The 23,433-nt window shown below is 43.2% G+C and overlaps 1 protein-coding gene across 3 annotated transcripts in view; it reads left to right on the forward strand.

Annotated features, from left to right (window-relative positions):
* LOC106565727 (contactin-4) overlaps positions 1–23,433 on the forward strand; it is a 257,951-nt gene that overhangs the window by 214,679 nt on the left and 19,839 nt on the right. For all 3 annotated transcript variants that reach the window (XM_014133149.3, XM_014133151.3, XM_014133150.3), the window contains exon 12: positions 7,873–8,000. In XM_014133149.3, coding sequence (XP_013988624.1) covers positions 7,873–8,000 — 128 coding nt within the window. The remainder of the gene's footprint in view (positions 1–7,872; positions 8,001–23,433) is intronic.

Genomic DNA, 23,433 nt, shown 5'->3' on the forward strand with positions numbered 1-23,433 from the left:
TGAGGGCAATTTGTGATTAGAGGAAGGATCATGTAGCTGTAGCAGCACATCCACATGGCCCTCTGTGGACCAGACAGATATACACTCCTCTCCTTCCAATGCAATTACACACACAATCCCATCCTGTTCTCCTGTTCCACAGCCGGGAATTAAGACAATCTAAATCAGGAGGTTTGATTAAGACAGCTACCTGTAATAAGCAGTGCGCTCTGCACAGCGTTTAATTCCAACTCATAGAGTCCTTAGAAGGTGGTTTCTTCGCAGTGTTTGCGTTCAGATTGTATTGGTATAGTTTCATTATGAGGAGGGGTCTGATAACAAGTAAACAGACTCTTTATGCCCGGGGACAGTATGTGCTGTAGAAGAACGTTTTTCCTGTGTACTTCTCTTCTGTAGAGTTTGACTATAAAGTGTTTTAATTTCCCATGCTTTTGGTATAACGTATATGTCCCAGCTGGCATAGTATAAAACAATTATTGTCAATGATTATACCAAAACGTATAAAAGTATTAGCTTAGAAAGGCCTTTGTATTATGGCATGTTACTATAGCAGGCCTAGGTTGCATTAGCCATGAAAACGTGTTTGTCAGGTCCATGTGGAATCACTTGTCATTTCTCTTTTTATGTGAAGGTGGTATCAGAGGGAGCGTTTGGCACTGCAGTGTATTTGTTTCACAAAGTAGAGATTATTGCTTCCTTTGCAAGCTAACACCGCTGTCCCCTGGCTGTGTTTTCAGAAAGCTGTGTATTTCCATGGAAACCTTAATGCTACAGAGTACCCTGGAGACAAGGGTCAACCCAGTGAAAACTGAAATGAAATGTCATTTAACGTATAGCCTGCAACTCTCACTCTTTCTTTCTTCCTCCATTTTAATGTAACTGAAAAAAGAAAAAGGACCCACTCAGTGCATTCTGCTAGTTGCAGGGTAAGTCATTTGTACTGTGTCAAGGGAAATGAGTCCTTACTTACTGTCAATCATACTTCTTCCTTCTGTCAGACGTGTACACTCAGCTAGAGCTCTGTGTAACCCTGGCTCCAGATGCACTCCTCATACTGTTATTCTACTCTGATTGACGTAGGCAAAGGATCTCTATAGGGTAGGCCTTTTAACAGTGGCTTGAGGCACTTCCAAGCATTGTGTTTTATTCATGGCTGTTATTCTCAGCATCACTCTTCATGACGTACTGCTCTGTTCATCACATCATTATTGTTGATAATTAGTGCATTCGGTGAACAACAATTCCAACTTTCTTCTATTTAAGAAATGTGTAGGCTTTGAAGTTTGAGTGACGTTCGAGTTCACTTTCTATCATAAAAACATAAATTCCTGAATAATTTGGTAGAACTAATAATGCATGTGACAAGCTAAAAGGTATTGGGACAATCCTGCGTAAGGCAAACATCTATATCAATTACAGTGCTACTGGAGAATTGACCCAGAAAAATGCTCAGGTGTCCCTATTTTAGCAACATCAGGCAATTGGTTTGTTGTCTAAGTGATAAAAAAACACCTCATTGCCACACATATTATTGTGGACTGTAATGCCTGTTAACCTTGGGGTTGACAACATGGGAAGCAGTGGAACGCACTCCGGATTTGTCTTGATGGAACTGTGAAAATAGACTTCTCAGAACCTTCCCCATTCAGATGAGCTACATAGTGCATTCTGCATCATACACTCCAGCTGTGGTTTTGCTTTGTCAAATCTGTACAGCTTGACTTGATTTAAGTGTCTGTCCTCTCAAACACAGAGCTCTGTGGGGAACCTGGGGAGAGACAGACTGTCCGTTTATCTTGGGATGTCAGACTTTTCCCTCCGTACACTTCAGAGTTGGGTCCAACCTTTTGTCTCGTTCAGAGGATAGGGTGACCTAGCCTTTGCCCCTGTAGACACCTCATCTGAGCCTTTCCTATTCTCCCCTGGAGCAGTGTTACTACCACTGACGCTTTGATACGATCATGATTACCAACACCACCTGCAGGTAGGTCAGCGTGGACCAGTACAAGCAACATACTTTAATGCATATCTCTCCTTATCTGTAAACTAAATACAGGGTGTACACAGCTATAGTGGCAGACACAGTGAAACCCATGCCCTGAAATACTATTTAATGTGCCGGATGAATGCTGGATGAGGCTTGTGTTTGGAAATTGCATGGCTCGAGTGGTGGTTGGACTAAACCAGATGGGGAGAAATGATTATTAGAGGAGTGATTGTAGAGGTGCAATACACATAGAGTGTAACGCGCCTTAGCCGAGGTTCATTATTTTGTGAAGCCTTTTTTCACATGGCCTCATGGCTGAGTAATTCTACTGATAGAATCTTAACCCCAATTTTCACAGTCCTGTTTTATTTACTCTGCTAATGAAGAGCACACAGAGACCATGCAGTCACCCGTCCAATCAGGCTCTCAGAAGGAGAGGGTGTGTTTGTGTATTTGTGAATGGTGGTGTTTACCAATGCTACCTTCATATATGCACCTATTAGGACATTGGGGTAAATCGTTGTATTTCTGTTATGCCAATATTGACATCATCAGCAATTCTATCTGTTTGTGTGCATCAAACCCAACATGAAACACTCTCTTCATTTCAGTGTAGTGCTGCCACCATCATTTTTAATAATTTCTGGTAAATGGTTTTGTCATGAAATCATCCAACACACATCTAGCATTCTAGCACTGTCACGGTCGTCGTAATGGATGGACCAAGGCGCAGCGGGTATGTGAATGCTCATTTTTATTAAACACGAAACAAAACAAGAAAACTATGAAACGAACGACAAACAGTCTTGTAGGCTCACACAGCAATACAAAGAACAATCTCCCACAATCCCCAAAACAAACAAACTCCTAATAATAGGACCCTCAATCAGAGGCAACGATAACCAGCTGCCTCCAATTGAAGGCCCCCAATCCTAAATACTAAACATAGAAATAAACACCCTAGAAACAGACATAGAACTGTACAACATAGAACTAAACCAAAAACCCCGGAAACATAAATAAAACGCCCCTCTACATAAACACACACTCAAAACCATATAAAACAAATACCCCCTGCCACGTCCTGACCAACCTATAATAACAAATAACCCCTTTACTGGTCAGGACGTGACAAGCACTTCCTTTGCACAATACATCTGTGCTTTTCAGTAAAAGTAAAAAAAATGTACAGTACAGACAATTGTCCACATCAAATTGCTGTTTGTCTAAAATCAAAGACCAATGTCCTTGTGGCCGACTAGGTGAAAAATCAGCCGGTGCCCTTGAGCAAGGCACTTAACTCAAATTGCCTCTGTAATTCACTCTGGATAAGACCGTCTGCTAAATGACAAAAATGTAAATGTAAAATGTCCTTGAATTTGGAGGTAGTAAAAACAAAGCTTGATTTACAAGTACTGTAAGCTGAAAGCTTCTGTCTCACGGACCGTAATATAGTCTTCAGTCGTTGCGGTGATGTCTCAAAGAGAATGTCAGAAAAGAAAACAAGAGGAAGTGTTGTTTTTTTTTACTTTGGACCATAGTTACAGTTTCCGGCAATTTGCACTAAACAGTAGTAGGAGCAATGGTTTTTCTGCGACTGATGTGATTTGTCTTTCATCTTCTTACAGGACATTAAAGATAAACACTGTCCAGTCTCTTTCCCAGTTACTTCCCCAATACAGGATTTTTGTTTGTATTGTTTTTATAACATGAGTAGTTTTTGGGGGCTTTTCCCATCTTGTTGGGAATAATTGTCTCTCTTCTTCGGAAAGGTTTATAACGGCAGCCATTAACTTTGTGTGAGGCTGAGATGAAAAGAGTAGCACTTGTGTTCATCTCACCTGTGAATTATTGATACATCCTCCTCCGCAGCATTCTCTCATTCAGGGAGGAAGGTGGGAAGGGAGGAAGGCTCTGCTGAGACCGTGGGCAGATCAGACAGACATGTTATCTAGAGTTTGATTCACGAGGGAGAGGAGGAGTACAATTGGAAGACTTCCCTTACTTGACTTGTAGTTTACCTCAGCTCCTCTAACACCAGCTTCAAAGCCAACTTCAAGGTCTACTAATAATTCCTTTCCCATTCATGTAATGTCAGTCAATGAGTCAGTCTGATAACAAGCGGTAAGGACACAGTGTACAGACATTTCAGTGTGTGACCATGGAGAGAGTCCGTCAAGAGATTTATCTTGCAGTAAGAGAGGCATACTATGAGGCATAGTGTTTGTGTATAGTCCCACTTGTATTCTCTCTGTAGAGCTTCTCTCAGAATATGCACAAGTCACATTATTGTCCCTTTGTCCCAGGGGATAAGGGGATTGTGGAAATATATAGAGCCAAGCACACAAATGCAGGTATTGAGTTATATGAGGCATTACTGTGAGCCATGTGCTGGAGATGTAGTCTTAAATCAGGTCGGCGCTTGATCTAGTTAAAACAATGTGTTGTTGCCCTATTTACTCAGTCTCTTTGTTTACCAGAACTATACCAACGTTGATGTGCACTACAATTGTTCTTTTTCTTGAAACAGCTATCCAAAGATCAGGGCATCTTCCTAGACCAGCCACTAAGACACTTCTAATTTTAGCAACCTCATTGTTCAGTTCTTTCAACTGAACAATGAGGTGCTGTATGAATAAAATACAATGTATGGTAGTGCTGTGACTGCTGCAGTACTTTTACTTTTGTCATGTGTATGTCCTTCTTCACCTGTCCAATATAGAGCGTATAGATCAGATAGTGATTCTCTCACTTGATTATAGTAAATTAACAATATAATGGGTCATTTAAAGTGCTTTGTCAGGTGAAGTAGTCAGGGTGAGTCACAAACACATTCAGTCATTAAGATAAGTATTATCTAAATTCAAAGCAGGTTATTTTAGTGTTTCTTGCCTTAATCTTTTTACTTTAAATAGGTTGAAACTAAAATTTGAGTGTGGTGTTTATCAACACAAATTCAAAACATATTTCACCTCATGTAATCAGAGCATCTTAGAAAAGAGGCTTCACTAACTGAGCAATTTCCACAGTTCTAATACATGACCTGCTATTACACAGAGCTGTGAATGACAGTTTCTTGTAAAACACAGCAGATCACAATGCAAAGACCACATACCATTTTTCTTCTCTGCTTTACAATAGGGACCATGTTTTTTTATATTCAGTTTGCAGATTCAGCAGAGTTTCAGATAATTAGAATCCACCACAGTTTAATAAATTGGTCTTCCCATTTTTCCGACACTGCCCTGCTTCCAAGGTCACTATTTAATTTTTGTTGCCTCTTATTTAGGAAAATGTGGAGTTTGGTTAAGAATCATTAACCATTCGTAGTACAAGTGGTCATTGTGTAAAGGCCGTACAAATATGAAGTGATTGTTCAAATCAAATTTTATTGGTCACATACACATGGTTATCAGATGTTAATGTGAGTGTAGCGAAATGCTTGTGCTTCTAGTTCCGACAGTGCAGTAATATCTAACAAGTAATATAACAATTCCCCAACAACTACCTAATACACACAAATCTAAAGGGGTGAATGAGAATGTGTACATGTAACTATATGATTGAGCGATGGCTGAGCGGCATAGACAAGGTGCAGTAGACGGTATGAAATACAGTATATACATGTGATATGAGTAATGTAAGATATGTAAACATTATTAAAGTGGCATTATTTAAAGTAACATTGTTTAAAGTGACTAGTGTTGGCCAGTTCCTGGATGTCTTCCGGTCATATGAAGTCATTAATCAGCTGTTTGAACACATTGTCTCATTTTATCACTTATAAAAGAACAAAGCACAATTAGAAATGTTTGAGAACTTTCTCAGTCACCAATTGTCTTATTCGTAGTTTTGATAATTTCTTTGAGTGGCACCTGGACATACAAGAAGACCAATAGTAGGAGTTTATTGATGATTGATTTGATTTAATGTATTGGTTAATTAAAAGTAGTAGGCTGCTCCAGCCGGAGAGAACAATTATGATATATTTAATGATTATATATTTACATTTAAATAATGTAATTTCCAGTCAATGCATGATATAGATATTTACAGTTGAAGTCGGAAGTTTACATACACTTAGGTTGGAGTCATTAAAACTTGTTTTTCAACCACTTGTTTTTCAACCACTTTCTTGTTAACAAACTATAGTTTTGGCAAGTCGGTTAGGACATCTACTTTGTGCATGGCACAAGTAATTTTTCCAACAATTGTTTACAGACAGATTATTTCACTTATCATTCACTATGTCACAATTCCAGTGGGTCAGAAGTTTACATACACTAAGTTGACTGTGCCTTTAAACATCTTGGAAAATTCCAGAAAATGATGTCATGGCTTTAGAAGCTTCTGATAGGCTAATTTACATAATTTGAGTCAATTGGAGGTGTACCTGTGTATGTATTTCAAGGCCTACCTTCAAACTCAGTGCCTCTTTGCTTGACATCATGGGAAAATCAAAAGAAATCAGCCAAGACCTCAGAAAAAATGTGTAGACCTCCACAAGTCTGGTTCATCCTTGGGAGAAATTTCCAAACGCCTGAAGGTACGATTGTATGAACACCATGAGACCACGCAGCCGTCATACCGCTCAGGAAGGAGACGGATTCTGTCTCCTAGAGATGAACGTACTTTGGTGCGAAAAGTCCAAATCAATCCGAGAACAACAGCAAAGGACCTTGTGAAGATGCTGGAGGAAATGGGTACAAAAGTATCTATATCCGCAGTAAAATGAGTCCTATATCGACATAACCTGAAAGGCCGCTTAGCAAGAAGCCACTGCTCCAAAACCGCCATAAAAAAGCGAGACTACAATTTGCAACTTCACATGGGGACAAAGATGAAACAAAAATATAACTTTTTGGCCATAATGACTATCGTTATGTTTGGAGGAAAAAGGGGGAGGCTTGCAAGCCGAAGAACACCATCCCAACCGTGAAGCACGGGAGTGGCAGAATCATGTGGGGGTGCTTTGCTGCAGGAGGGACTGGTGCACTTCACAAAATAGATGGCATCTTAACAAAGGAAAATTATGTGAATATATTGAAGCAATATCTCAAGACATCAGTCAGGAAGTTGAAGCTTGGTCGAAAACGGGTCTTCCAAATAGACAAAGGCCCCAAGCATACTTCCAAAGTTGTGGCAAAATGGCTTAAGGACAAAGTCAAGGTATGGGAGTGGCCATCACAAAGCCCTGACCTCAATCCTATAGAAAATGTGTGGGCAGAACTGAAAAGGTGTGTGCGAGCAAGGAGGCCTACAAACCTGACTCAGTTACACCAGCTCTGTCAGGAGGAATGGGCCAAAATTCACCCAACTTATTGTGGGAAGCTTGTGTAAGGCTGCCCGAAACGTTTGACCCAAGTTAAACAATTTAAAGGCAATGCTACCAAATGCTAATTCAGTGTATGTAAAGTTCTAACCCACTGGGAATGTGATGAAAGAAATAAAGCTGATATAAATCATTCTCTCTACTATTATTCTGACATTTCACATTCTTAAAATAAAGTGGTGATCCTAACTAACCTAAGACAGGGAATTTTTACTAGGATTAAATGTCAGGAGTTGTGAAAACTGAGTTTAAATGTATTTGGCTAAGGTGTATGTAAACTTCCGACTTCAAATGTATGTTTATCTAACACCTATTCGAATAGAAAGAAGCAAATCAAACCAATGCTATTGCTATACCATTTCTGAAGATATTGCATTGCTAGACTAATTGCCTTTCTCTCTGAGGAATGCCCATGCATGACGGACAATGCAAAAAGTGTACTTAAAAAAATTGACCAATTCACAGACTGCAATACAAGTGGGAAAGAAATGTGGTAATGCAATGAACAAAACATTTATCTGTTACATAATCGTTCTGCTTTTTCTGCTTGCAGAGTTTCCATTCTGGATAACGGAAACCTCCGGATACAGAATTCAACCAGACCAGATGCAGGCCTTTACACGTGTGTGGCAAGAAACCAGTTTGGAGTGGCAAGCAGCTCCGGGACTCTCATGGTCAAAGGTAAGCCTATTTGTCATTATATTATACTGTATGGGCTTATGGAGCCTTTAAATAAGGTTGTGATTTCTCATAGGATGCAACTAGTGAACCTCTCTTGCGACAGACTGTTCACAGGAGATGTGGTTCTGGGTTCTGAGATGAGATGATTACCGTCCCTAATCTTTTCTCCTCTAAACATGAATGATGACTTCAATGGGTTTTTGCACTGAGCGCTCATTAAGAAACAGACTTGGAGGTTGCACTGTCTCCAGATCTTCAGACCAAACAGGTTCTTGGTACAGTATAAAGAAAGAGTAGAAGGGATTAAAAGGAGAGTAGTGTTTGTGAGATCATCTGTAGGAGTCACCCTGCGGGACTGAAGATCGGGTTTCTGCTCTGTTGCTGGAACTTATTATACTTCATTAAAAATGAATGAGAGACGGGTGTAAGGTGTTGTGAATTGGGAGGCTTTGTTTTGTGCATGCTTCTGTTTTTTATGTCCTGCTGCTGTAAGGAGGCAGTGGTATTCTCACCTGTTTTTCATCACTTGGAGTATTGCTGATCTTTTTTTCTTCGTTTTTTTGTGTGAGCTTTAACCCTAATATGACCTATTTTTTTAAGAAGTCTGGTCTGGTTCAGTTGGGTCGTGATATGATTGCTTTGCTTGTCTATAATGTTTTTGCTATTAATCCCCCTTTCCACTGCTTTGTTCCCAAGGATAAAAAGTTGTCAGTTAGGTCTGATTCACAGTCCAAATGGTCTGATGTTGATCTCATTGTACATTAATATTACAATTGATTATTGGAATAAAACAAGTTTTAATGACAGCCAGCTGTATCTTTATTATGATGTAGGTCTTTCTGTCTCATTGTATTTATTTAGGTTGGAATTGGAAAGTAGGGTTGCAACCTTTTTTAACTGGCAGAAAATTGACAATTTGCCAGCACCGCCTCCATTTTCAGATGCATTTACACATACAGTTGAAGTCGGAAGTTTACATACACTTAGGATGGAATCATTAACCTCTTACATCTAGACGTTCCGCTAGCGGAACACCTGCTCCAATATCCAATGATAGGCGTGGCGCGAATTACAAATTCCTCAAAAATACAAAAACTTCAATTTTACAAACATATGACTATTTCACAGCATTTTAAAGACAAGACTCTCCTTTATCTAACCACACTGTCCGATTTCAAAAAGGCTTTACAGCGAAAGCAAAACATTAGATTATGTCAGCAGACTACCCAGCCAGAAATAATCAGACACCCATTTTTCAAGCTAGCATATAATGTCACAAAAACCCAGAAGACAGCTAAATGCAGCACTAACCTTTGATGATCTTCATCAGATGACACACCTAGGACATTATGTTATACAATACATGCATGTTTTGTTCAATCAAGTTCATATTTATATCAAAAAACAGCTTTTTACATTAGCATGTGACGTTCACAACTAGCATCCCCCCCGCAAACTTCCGGGGAATTTACTAACAATTTACTAAATTACTCACGATAAACGTTCACAAAAAGCATAACAATTATTTTAAGAATTATAGATACAGAACTCCTCTATGCACTCGATATGTCCGATTTTAAAATAGCTTTTTGGTGAAAGCACATTTTGCTATATTCTAAGTACATAGCCCAGCCATCATGGGCTAGCTATTTAGACACCCGGCAAGTTTAGCCTTCACCAAAATCAGATTTACTATTATAAAAGTTTGATTACCTTTTGTTGTCTTCGTCAGAATGCACTCCCAGGACTGCTACTTCAATAACAAATGTTGGTTTGGTCCAAAATAATCCATCGTTATATCCGAATAGCGGTGTTTTGTTCGTGCGTCCCAGACACTATCCGAAATGGTAAATCAGGGTCGTGCGCATGGCGCAATTCGTGACAAAAAATTTCAAAATATTCCATTACCGTACTTCGAAGCATGTCAACCGCTGTTTTAAATACATTTTTATGCAATTTATCTCGTAAAAAAGCGATAATATTCCGACCGGGAATCTCCTTTTCGGCAAACAGAGGAAAAATCACAAAGACGGGGGCGGCCAGGGCATGTGCCTAAGCCCACAGTCCCTTGATCGGCCACTTGAGAAAGGCGATAATGTGTTTCAGCCTGGGGCTGGGATGACGACATTCAGGTTTTTCCCGGGCTCTGAGCGCCCATGGAAGACGTAGGAAGTGTCACGTTAGAGCAGAGATCCTTTGTAAAAGATAGAGATGGCAAAGAAGTTCAAGAAATGGTCAGACAGGCCACTTCCTGTAAAGGAATCTCTCAGGTTTTGACCTGCCATTTGAGTTCTGTTATACTCACAGACACCATTCAAACAGTTTTAGAAACTTTGGAGTGTTTTCTATCCAAAGCCAATAATTATATGCATATTCTAGTTACTGGGCAGGAGTAGTAACCAGATTAAATCGGGTACGTTTTTTTATCCAGCCGTGAAAATACTGCCCCCTAGCCATAACAGGTTAAAACTCGTTTTTCAACCACGCCACAAATTTCTTGTTAACAAACTATAGTTTTGGCAAGTCGGTTAGGGCATCTACTTTGTGCATGACACAAGTAATTTTTCCAACAATTGTTTACAAACAATTTAAAGGCAATGCTACTAAATACTAATTGAGTGTATGTAAACTTCTGACCCACTGATGAAAGAAATAAAAGCTGATATAAATCATTCTCTCTGCTATTAGTCTGACATTTCACATTCTTAAAATAAAGTGGTGATCCTAACTGACCTAAATCAGGGGATTTTTACCAGGATTAAATGTCAGGAATTGTGAAACTGATTTAAAATGTATTTGTCTAAGGTTTATGTAAATTTCCGACTTCAACTGTATTTCTTCTTATTTGAGATTGAACGTTGGGGGTTATTTAAACATTTGAACGTGATGCTGAGGCAGAAATCGGATGGTCTGAGTGAAAGACAAATGATTTCATTATTCAATGAAAACGAATGGTAAAACACTTTCCCACCCCTTGACGTCAGCTCAGTATATTGCTGATCCTGAATGGTACTATTGAAGACACTAGGAGATGGGATGAGTCTTGATATCTCAATAATACAGAGAGGCTTTTAACGCATGTGTTACGCTCGTCGAGGAGACCAAGGTGCAGTGTGGTAGGCGTACGTCATTTTCTTTTAATAATGAACACCAACAAAACAAGAAAATGCAAAACCGAACATAATGTTCTGCAGGGCTAGACAGCACAATGCAAAAACAAGATCCCACAATCTCAGGTGGGAAAAAGGGCTGCCTAAGTATGATCCCCAATCAGAGACAACGATAAACAGCTGCCTCTGATTGGGACCATACTAGGCCAACAAAGAAATATAAACATAGCTTTGCCCACCCAAGTCACACCCTGACCTAACCAAATAGAGAATAAAACAGACTCTCTAAGGTCAAGGCGTGACAGTACCCCCCCCCCCCCCCCCCAAAGGTGCGGACTCTGGCCGCAAACCTGAACCTATAGGGGAGGGTCCGGGTGGGCATCTCATCTCGGTGGAGGCTCCGGTGCGGAACGCAGACCCCGCTCCACTTGAGGCTCCCCCCACTCCGGTGGCGCCTCTGGTGCGGGGACTGTCGCCAGGGACTCCGGACCATAGATCGTTGTCGCGGACTCCGGACCGTAGATCGTCGTCACGGACTCTGGACCGTAGATCACTGCTGGAGGAGCCGAACCACCGATCGTCGCCGGAGGCTCTGGCCTGGGAACCCTCACTGGGGGCTCCTGACTGGGAGCCCTCGCTGGAGGCTCCGCACTGGGGACCGTCTCTGCAGGCTCCGGACTGGGGACCGTCGCTGCAGGCTCCGGACTGGGGACCGTTGCTGCAGGCTCCGGACTGGGGACCGTCGCTGCAGGCTCCGGACTGGGGACCGTCGCTGGAGGCTCTGGACTGCGGACCGTCGCTGGAGGCTCTGGACTGCAGACCGTCGCTGGAGGCTCTGGACTGCAGACCGTAGCTGGAGACTCCGGACCTTGGCTCGTCACCGGAGGCTTCGGGCCATGGATCATCACCGGAGGCTTCGGGCCATGGATCATCACCGGAGGCTTCGAGCCATGGATCATCACCGGAGGCTTCGTGCCATGGATCATCACCGGAGGCTTCGTGCCATGGATCATCACCGGAGGCTTCGTGCCATGGATCATCACCGGAGGCTTCGGGCCATGGATCATCACCAGAGGCTTCGTGCCATGGATCATCACCGGAGGCTTCGAGTCATGGATCACCACTGGAGGCTTCGTGCCATGGATCACCACTGGAGGCTTCGTGCCATGGATCACCACAGGAGGCTTCGGGCCATGGATCATCACTGGAGGCTTCGGGCCATGGATCACCACTGGAGGCTTGGTGCGTGGAGCCGGCACAGGGCGTACCAGGCTGGGGAGACGCACTGGAGACTGGGTGCGTGGAGCAGGCACAGGGCGTACCAGGCTGGAGAGACGCACTGGAGGCCAGGTGCGTGGAGCAGGCACAGGTCGTACCGGGCTGGGGAGACGCACTGGAGACCGGGTGCGCGGAGCTGGCACAGGATATACTGGGCCGTGGAGGCGCACTGGAGGTCTGGAGCATAGAGCTGGCACAACCCGTCCTGGCTGGATGCTCACTTAAGCCTGGCAAGTGCGGGACGCTGGCACAGGATGCACTGGGCTCTGAAGGCGCACTGGCGACACAGTGAGTAGAGCCCGCGCAGGATATCCTGGACCGAGGAGGCGTACTGGAGACCAGGAGCGCTGAGCCGGCACAACCCGTCCCGGCTGGATGCTCACTTTCGCACGGCAAGTGCGAGGAGCTGGCACAGAACGCACCGGGCTGTGGATGCGCACTGGAGACACATTGCGTATCTCCGCAAAACATGGTGCCTGAAGGGTCACACGCTCCTCAAAGCGACTGTCTTGCTCCAGACTCCAACCCCTCCAAGCTCTTTCGTCCCTCTCCACTGCCAACCACTCCTCGCTCAAACGATATAAGAATTCCTCCTCGGTCTAGGACTCACCCGTCAGCACGCCCACATCATCTGCCCCCCCCAAAAAAATGTTTTGGGGGCTGCCTCTCGGGTTTCCGTCGTGTGCTCTCCTCCCGACCACACTGCTTGGTCCGTTTGTGGTGGGATCTTCTGTTACGCTCGTCGTTTAAATGAGGAGACCACGCTGCACCTTGGTCTCCTCATTCAAACGACGAGCGTAACAGCATGTGACAGTGCAATGAGAAATGCTATATGTTTTGTCTCGCTTTAAAGTGTAATGTTACAGTAGCATAGAAGACAAAGTCGCTGCTGTGGAGTACTATGTCATGTTTGTTCAAGGGTTCAATCCCATTGAATTTTCCTCCCTCTAAAACTAAGCGATCTCCAAAGTCCTTTGAAATGCAGAGTTAAAAGTAAGGTGCTCAGTTGAAATACCTTTTGGAATTCCCTTGCGTTTTATCATTGCAAAATGGTTGCCATAGAAACACTGGTCGGTCACCTTTTGTGGCCTCTAACAAATCTCATATGTGCAATTATTTCATGATTGATATTGTTGTATTGAAAACAGCTTATCCTATACTGTAGATTGTAACTGCATAAGTGAGGTGTCCTGATACATTTTACCTTTATATTTGTCATTTAGCAGAAGCTCTTATCCAGAGCCATGTACAGTTGCATTCATCTTAAGATACTGTAGCTAGGTGGGACAAACACATATCACATTCATATTCAGTAAATTTTTCCGCCATAAAGTAGCTTTCAGCAAAGTCAGAGCTAGTAAAGGGGGGGGAGGGGGGGAGTCAAGTGTGAGTGTTGGTTCACAAGAGACCAGAGGTGGCAGAATGGAGTGCTCGGGTCGGGGTGTAGGGTTTGATCATAGCCTGAAGGTAGGGAGGGGCAGCTCTTCTTGCTGCTCTGTAGGCAAGTACCATGGTCTTGTAGTGGATTCGATACTTCGACTGGAAGGCAGTGGAATGTGCAGAGGAGTGGGGTGACATGGGAGAACTACAACATCCAGTCAACCACTTGATTCAGAAGCCATGTGCACTGGGTAGGCAAAGTGTTCCCCTTTTGAACAATTTAATTTGTCTAAAAATACATACTCCGCCTACCCGGCGGACAGGAAGATCGGGTAGCTCGATTCACTGTTCCAACAGCTTCCACGACTATGCAACAGTGAAATTTGACACTACCCTACGTGAGATTTCATGACTTTTAAAACCATGATGAGAGACTTACAAAGAATACAGCAAAGAGCTGTTGTTTTTGAGTGAGTTCGTGTCTAAGTTTTTATTCAGAACTGTCAACACTGTTTTAATTCAACACTATTACAAAACTAAATGTGCTTCTCCCAACTTCCACTTGCGCTGCATCTGCAATGAATGAGTAGCCAAGTGTATCGATAGCCCTGCGTTTGTATTATTATTAGCAGCTTGTCGTGTGAATTATAATATCAGTTAATATTTCACTTTCTCTGGTCAAAGGAACAACATGAATTTGTGCATGAGGCAGATGCGGTGCGACTTGAGTTTCGCCATCAGGTAGAAGATGGTGTCCCCTCGCTCTGGTCAGTCTCACCGGAGGAAAGGAAGGGGAGAGCAGGGATCATGAGAGGTGGACCGTCTGCTACTCTCTCCCTCGCTTTACTGAGAATAATGCTGTGTTCAAAACAACTGGGAACTCGGAAATCTCAGATTTCAGTGCGTTCATTACAACTGGGAACTCAGGGGGAAGAAAACGAGAGCGACTGGGAAAAATCATTTTGAAAGTTCGGGCATCTTTCCAGAGCTCTGACTTTCCAACCCGAAGATCAATGACGTCAGGATTTGACCTCTTTTTACAGAGTTCTCAGTTGTCTAGAAAGCACCAAAAAGCACCAAAAAGCAAATTATTTTCTAATTATTAAAATGTATGCACAGCTGTGCCTCACAAGTGCTACACCAACTGATCAATTTTGTTATCAAAGCTCGAGTTTTGAAATATAATATGCTCTGTGACGATCGTCATAGAGAGGAGACCAAGGTGCAGCGTGGTAAGTGCTCATGATACATTTTTATTTATACTCAGAACACTAAACAGAATAACAAACGAAGGAAAAACGAACTTCACGTTCTTCGTCACTGCAGGCTCCTCGCCATGGATCGTCACTGGAGGCTTTGTGCCATGGATCATCACTGGAGGCTCCGGGCCATGGATTATCACTGGAGGCTTCGTGCCATGGATCATCCCTACAGGCTCCGAGCCATGAATCATCCCTACAGGCGTCTTGCCATGGATTATCCCTACAGGCTCCGGGCCATGGATCATCACTGGAGGCTTCGTGCCATGGATCATCACTGGAGGCATCGGACCATGGATCATCACTGGAGGCTTCATATGTGGAGCCGGAACGGGTCTCACCGGACTGAGGAGATGTACTGACAGCCTGGTGCGTGGAGCTGCCACAGGGCGTACCAGGCTGGAGAGACTCACTGGAGGCCGGGTGCGTGGGGCAGGCACAGGATATACTGGGCCGTGGAGGCGCACTCGAAGTCTCGAGCGTAGAGCTGACACAACCCGTCCTGGCTGGATGCTTACTTTCGCCCGGCAAATGAGGGGCGCTGGCACAGGACGCACTGGGCTGTGAATGCGCACTGGCGACACAGTGTGCGGAGCCGGCGCAGGATATCCTGGACCGAGGAGGCGTACTGGAGATCAGGAGCGCTGAGCTGGCACCACCCTTCCTGGCTGAATGCTAAGTCTAGCCCGGCAAATGCAGGGCGCTGGCACAGAGCGCACTGGGCTGTGAATGCGCAGTGGCGACAGTGCCCATCACCGCATAACACGGTGCTTGCTCAGTCACTCGCTCCCCAGGGTAAGCACGGGGAGTTGGCTCAGGTCTCCACTCTCACTCTGCCAATCTACCCGAGTGGAGGGGGGGCTGCATCTCATGCTTCCGTCGTTGCCGTGCTAGTTCCTCGTCTCGTCGCCGCTCTGCTTTCACTGCCTCCACCTGTTCCCATGGGAGGCGATCCCATCCAGCCTGGATCTCCTCCCACGTTCAGGATCCCTTGCCGTCCAGGATGTCTTCCCAGGTCCATTGCTCCGGACCACGCTGCTTGGTCTTTTTGTGGTGGGATCTTCTGTGACGATCGTCGTAGAGAGGAGACCAAGGTGCAGCGTGGTAAGTGCTCATGATACATTTGTATTTATACTCAGAACACCAAACAAAATAACAAACAAAGGAAAAATGAACGTCACATTCTGCAGGCTTACACTGAGCTGTACAAAAACAAGATCCCACAACTGAAGGAGGGAAAAAGGTCTGCCTAACTTCTTGGTGACGGGGCAGTATTCGGAAATTCAGATGAATAACATGCCCAAATTAAACTGCCTGCTACTCGGGCCCAGAAGGTAGGATATGAATATTATGAGTAGATGTGGATAGAAAACACTCTGATGTTTCTAAAACTGTTTGAATGATGTCTGTGAGTATAACAGAACTCATATGGCAGACAAAAACCTGAGAAAAAATCCAACCAGGAAGTGGTTTGTAGTTTTTCAAGTGATTCCCTATCCAGTATACAGTGTCTGTGGGGTCATTTTGCACTTTCTAAGGCTTCCACTACATGTCAACAGTCTTTAGAATGCTGTTTCATGCTTCTACTGTGACTGGGGAGAGAATAAGAGGTCCTGGAGTCAGATGACTGAGAGAATGACATGAGTTCAGTTTTGCGCGCTCCCGTGAGAGTTAGCTGTGTTCCTTTTCTTTTCTGAAGACATTGGAATTGTCCGGTTGGAATATTACTGAATATTACTAAGATTTATGATAAAAACATCCTAAAGATTGATGCTGTACATCGTTTGACATGTTTCTACGAACATAAATATAACTTTTTTTTACTTTTCGTCGTGACATTTTGCGCACGCTTCCTGCATTTGGAGTAGTGGACTAAACGCGCGAACAAAAAGGAGGTATTTGGACATAAATGATGGACTTTATCAAACAAAATAAACATTTATTGTGGAACTGGGATTCCTGGGAGTGCATTCTGATGAAGATCATCAAAGGTAAGTGAATATTTATAATGCTATTTCTGATTTTAGTTGACTCCAAAATGGTGGGTATCTGTATTGCTTGTTGTTGTGCTGAGCGCTGTACTCAGATTATTGCAAAGTGTGCTTTCGCTGTAAAGTTTTTTTGAAATCTGACACAGCGGTTGCATTAAGGAGGGTGTATCTATAATTCTTTGAATAACAGTTTAATATTTTATCAACGTTTATGATGAGTATTTCTGTAAATTGATGCGCTCATTCACCAGAAGTTTTGGGAGGCAAAACATTTCTGAACATTACACGCCAATGTAACATGGGGTTTTTGGATAAAAATATGAACTTTATCGAGCAAAACATACATGTATTTTGTAACATGAAGTCCTATGAGTGCCATCTGATGAAGATCATCAAAGGTTAGTGATTCATTTTAGCTGTATTTCTGGTTTTTGTGACGCCTCTCCTTGCTTGGAAAATGGCTGTGTGGTTTTTCTTGTCTCGGCGCTACCCTAACATAATCTAATGCTATGCTTTCGCCGTAAAGCCTTTTTGAAATCGGACAATGTAGTTGGATTAACGAGAAGTGTATCTTTAAAATGGGATATAATAGTTGTATGTTTGAGAAATTTGAATTATGAGATTTTTGTTGTTTTGAATTTGGCGCCCTGCTATTTCAATGGCTCTTGAATAGTGTGTCCCGCGGGTGGGACGCTAGCATCTCACGTTTCCCAGAGAGGCTAAGTATGATTCCCAATCAGAGACAATGATAAACAGCTGCCTCTGATTAGGAACCATACTCGGCCAAACACAAAGAAATACAAAAACTAGATTGCCCACCCCACATCACACCCTGACCTAACCAAACTAGAGGAAATAAAACATCTCTCTAAGGTCAGGGCGTGACATGGTCTGAGAAGAACAATATTGGCGGTATAGGCATATAGCCAATATGCTGTAATAATGTTTTAGGCCTACTGCACAAACCTAATTCCTACACAACTTCTTTTTTAGGTTAATGTTACATTTAAGTCATGTTTATTAAAAAATATGAGCGGTAGATTTGGGCTTGCTTTTTGACGGCTCAAGTGATCTTGACTCAGAAAAGGTTGGTGATCACTGTTGTTGAGCATGAACCTGCAGGAGCAAGTCACTGCTTTGATGTTTGCAGAGAATGACAGGGTGTTGTCCAGGGTCGCGCCAAAGTTCTTTGCACTCTAGGAGGGGGACACCGTGGAGTTGTCAACCGTAATGGAGAGGTCTTGGAGTGGGAAGGCCTTCCCCAGGAGGAAGAGCAGCTCCGTCTTCTCTAGGTTGAGCTTGAGGTGTTGGGCCGATATCCATGCTGAGATATCTGCCAGGCACGCAGAGATGCGTGTCGCCACCTGGGTGTCAGAAGGGGGTAAGGAGAAAAGTTGTTGCGTGCCATCAGCATAGCAATGATAGGAGAGACCATGTGAGAATATGATGGATCCGAGTGACTTGGTGTATACAGAGAGGAGGAGAAGGCCTAGAACTGAGCCCTGGGGGACACCAGTAGTGTAAGTACGTGGTGCAGACACAGATCCTCTCCACTTCGCCTGGTAAGAGCGGCCTGCGAGGTAGTGTGCAGAGCCTGAGACCCCTGTCCTGAGAGGGTGGAGAGAAAGTTCTGATGGTTTCACGGTGTCAAAGGCGGCATATAGATCTAGGAGGATGAGAACAGAGGAGAGAGAGTCAGCTTTGGCAGTGAGGAGAGCCTCCCAGACACAGAGGAGAGCAGTCTTGGTTGAGTGACCAGTCTTGAAGCCTGACTGGTTAGCGTCAAGAAGATCATTCTGAGAAAGATTGTGAGAGAGTTGGTCAGAGACAGCACACAAGTGTTTTGGAAATTTAAAAAAGGGATACTGGTCTGTCTTTGACATCAGAGGGGTCAAGTGTTGGTTTCTTTAGGAGGCAAGCGACTCTGGCCATTTTGAAGTCAGAGGAGATGCAGCCAGGGGTCAGAGATGAGTTGAGGAAGGAAGTGAGGAATGGGAGGTCTCCAGAGATCTGGAGGAGGGGATGGGTTACAAAGGAATAAAAGGGAGTGAAGGGATGATAGGTCGTCCGGAAGTTTAGTTTTCCTCCATTTTCGCTCAGCTGCCCACAGCCCTGTTCTGTAAGCTGGCAATAAGTAATTCAGCCACTTAGAAGGAGGGGAGAGCCGAGCCGGCCAAGAGGAAAGGAGACTGTGCAAGTCATAGGATGCGGAAAGGCAGGAGAGTAGGGTCAAAAAGGCAGAATCAGGAGATGGGAGGAAGAAGGATTTAGCAGAAGGGAGCGAAGAGGAGAGAGTAGTGGGAGAAAGAGAGCGAAGATTGCGACTGCGCATGACCATCTGGGTAAGGGCTGAGTGGCTAGGGTTGGTTGGAGGAGAGGGAGATAGGAAAAAAAGGAAACAAAGTAGTGATCAGAGACCCAGAGGGGGGTTGCGGTGAGATTAGTAGGTGAACAGCCTGTAGTAAAGATGAGGCAGAAACCGTAAATGACTTGGTAACAGGAAATACATTTATTTGACAGAATTAAAAAGTAATTTTGGACTGAAGCTTCAAATACATGAAACTTAAAAGTTACATATCACTAAATCTTGGACAACCTTAAGATAATCTTATTTGAGTCAGAAAAGGATGTTCATGTGATAGGGAAGATATACAAAACTTTGCAGATTGCAGAAAGCATATCCAACTGACAATCTCTTAAAAAAATATATAAACTATTGGAACCAAGACTTAGAAAGAACTGATGTTGGCACAATATGGAGGGAAAGTTGGAGCATAACTAATGAATTTCCTCTTAAGAAAAATGTACGCGTAATCCAGTATAAGGTAATGTATAGAATATATTATACAAGAGACAAAATGGTTTGTCGAGATCGGTGTGGAAGAACTTGACTGGCCTGCACAGAGCCCTGACCTCAACCCCATCGAACACCTTTGGTATGAATTAGTACGCTGACTGCGAGCCAGGCCTAATCGCCCAACATCAGTGCCTGACCTCACTAATGCTCTTGTCAATGAATGGAAGCAACAACCCGCAGCAATGTTCCAACATCTAGTGGAAAGCCTTCCCAGAAGAGTGGAGGCTGTTATAGCAGCAAAGGGGGGACCAACTCCATATTAATGCCCATGATATTGGAATGAGATGTTCAACGAGCAGGTCATGTAGTGTAGATGGCCCAAGCTAGCAAAAAAACAGTAATAGATGACAACAGATTTAGACAAAAATTATACTTCAGGAGTCCTCTAGCTATTAAATGAAGCACCGATAGTACCTGCAGATAATGCATATTACAGCATGTCCACTAGTGATAGGCATTCCCTATATTTTTGGTTAACTGCATCAACGTAAAAAAGATGCATAATTTATCTCGCAAACAAAACAACATAGAACCATGAAAAATGTGCTAATCTCTAATCTAAAGCCCAAAAAGTAGGCTACCATTATGCCAGATGTGATATGCACGTTACAATAAAAAAAATTACTCACTGCTCTTCCAACTATTTATTGTTTCTGCAGTGTGGATTTACCATCTTCAGATAATTATTTTGTAACTTATTTGCAGATAATTATTGTTTGAAGCTCAACAAGCAGTAGCAGCTGTATACAAATCAGGGAGCCAAATGAAGTTCTTTCACCGATGTGATTCGGTTCCCAAAAAGAGCACTTCTAAAATAGCTGTTCGTTCGCGAACGGCCCATCACTGTTTACTCTCCCGATTAATAATGAAAGACATATTTCATATATTATAAATGCTAGAAAGTCAGCCGTCAAGGATGTGGAGAGAGAGCTTCAAGTGCACCTTGTCACGGATAGCTTTCTGCTGATGCCTCATTCGCTGCATGTCTCATTCACTGCATGCCCTGCTCGTTTCATCTCTATAATCATCTGCTACCACAGACTACTGGAATGACCCCGCTTAAATTAAAGTGAAGAAATGAAAACATATATCAGTATTCCCACCTGGATAAATGGCTATGTACAGTGCATTGCTGTTCAATTTACAGCATGACACTCTATTTGACATAAAGAGTGGAGCGTTATTTATTAACACTCTACAGAGCCCCTTTAACCATTTATCACCCACTGTGAATGAACATGTAGGATCCCTCCAACAGTTCACTGTGCAGAGAGAGGGGGGGCTCTGAATGCCTATAACTGTCATTCTGTGTTCAGGTTGATGACCCGTCTATGAGTTTTTAATCTGACTCTAAAGAAATATGCTTGTGTGTATCTTTGCTCTGTAAATAGGCCCGGCTGTTATCCTCTCAATTATTCACATGAAAGGCAATATATGAGCTTTATTTGATGGTTTACTTTCCGTCATCATACGGTAAGTACTGTATGTGATAGCTGCATTCTGGGGCTGATGTACAAATGTTCTCCTATATGATCTTAAGCCTTTCTGTCACAATCGATACTGTAGGGAAAATGGGACAGGGTAATTTACATGCACTATTTCATTCAGAATTGGAAACCTGTTTAGTTGGGGGAATTTCTGCAGCGAGAGCATCCCTTATAGGAGATATTCAAATTGACTGTGGCTATATGGATACTGAAAAATACATGTCACAATGCATTCATTTATTGTGGATGTGAATAAACCACCTAGACAACAGCAGAGGAGGAGTCAAAACAGATGAACCCTGTTCATGTCCCCATTAGTTCAACACTGAGGGGATATTAACCAGTGTAATCAGTCTTGATAAGGAAATGGACTCTCGGAATATTGATCACAGTGGAGATAGAATCTTGCAGTTAGTAACGTTACAGCTGGTCAATGGCCTCAAAACTCCTCAACATTGAGTTTGTGGATGTCTGAGATGGCAATTCATCTTATATTACTTTGTCTGAGAAATAATGCAGAGTCTCAGTAGTATATGAGATTATTCAGCATGTTTCTTTTTCGACAATGTGATTTTCTGTTGCGAGTGGTCATCATGTCACCTTTCCAATTACATTTGAAGGTGTCTTTCTGTCTTGTGTTGTGCTTTAAAAAGGATTGCTTGGATCAGCAGGTTATCACAAAAGTCTAAAACTCAATTCAGAGAGGTGGCAGTGGTCATTGCTTTTGTCACTTCCAATGGTGTGATTTTTCGTAGGTGCAGGACAGAAGATAAGTTGTCTGGACGATTTATGTGGTGCTCTTTCAAGGGTTGTGGGCAGAAGAAAATTATCCAAAACACATAGATTTCAGACTGACTTCTGTGAGGTGTTTCGACTGCACAAGCTATTAATCTGCAATGAGTCAGAGATTCAGACTGTGATTATTGATGCCTTGTTGAAGCCGAAGGAACATTTATGGAAAATGTTAATATAACCCAATATCTTATATTTAGATAGCTACAAATGTACTATTATAGACAGTATGAATAGAGTATTGAGAGCAGCTCACTAGAATATGTCTCATTATTTACACAAAGTTTGCTCACCAACCAATGGTCCATTGAGGTTTGTCCTTGAGAGAATCCTTTTTGTGTCTTGAGGAAAATGTGGAGTATTCATGTTGAATGGCTTTAGAAGAATTTGTTTTGCTCAGCGTGATAAAGGACTTCCAATGTGTTTCCTTGATCTAAAAGGCTGGGAAATGAAGATTGGGTTTGAACAATTTATCTCTTGCAGACACCCTATAAGAAGTTAGTTACAGTATACTTTATTCTGAAGTATTGAGGGACATTTTAATTATGCACTGAAAACATTATGGAATGCATAGGTACAATAACGAGGAACCAAAGTGCTACTCAAGTCATGTAGGTTGGTACTATGCGCGCCAGCTCTGTTCAAAGAGACTTTGTTTAGTCCCTGCCCTCACCTATTCAAACAGGTTGGTATGTTAACAAAGGCCCTGTGACCCCCCCAGTGAAAACCCTTTACACATGGTGTTTGTATTTCTTTGAACCCTCTTCACCGGGGAGCAGCCGTGTGGCTCTGAGCTTGGAAGGTCTTGCCTCGCTCCGCCTGTTATATCTGAAGACTACTCAACCACGTGACTCTGGAATGCTCCTAATGCATTATTCAAGTGCACACAGCCATCCTTGAGCAGAGGGCCTTAAGAATATGTACACCAGAGAGGAGTACACATTTACACACCCCACCTAAGGCCATTCAACTTGGGGAGAAGTCTCCACAGGGGTTGATGGGGCGTCTCTGCCTCAGCGACAGTAGCTACAGTTTCATCGGAGAGCATTATTCATGTATGACTGGCTGTTTGTGAGATGAGCAGCGGCTGGGCAGAGGCACTGGCAGAGTGAGGCGTGTCAGCCGCGAGCCACAGAGACCGGAGAGGATGGAGCCCACATTCATTCACACTGTAAGCAGCCCAACCTTCTCTCTCTTGCTCTCTCGCTCCCCCCCTTTAACCTCCCACTTTAACATTATTACTATGCAATTTCTGTCTCTCCGGTTCTTCTGCTGCTCA

The sequence above is a fragment of the Salmo salar genome, chromosome 12, assembly GCF_965601325.2.
Source record: "Salmo salar chromosome 12, fSalSal1, whole genome shotgun sequence".
In the NCBI taxonomy this organism is placed as follows: Eukaryota; Metazoa; Chordata; class Actinopteri; order Salmoniformes; family Salmonidae; genus Salmo; species Salmo salar.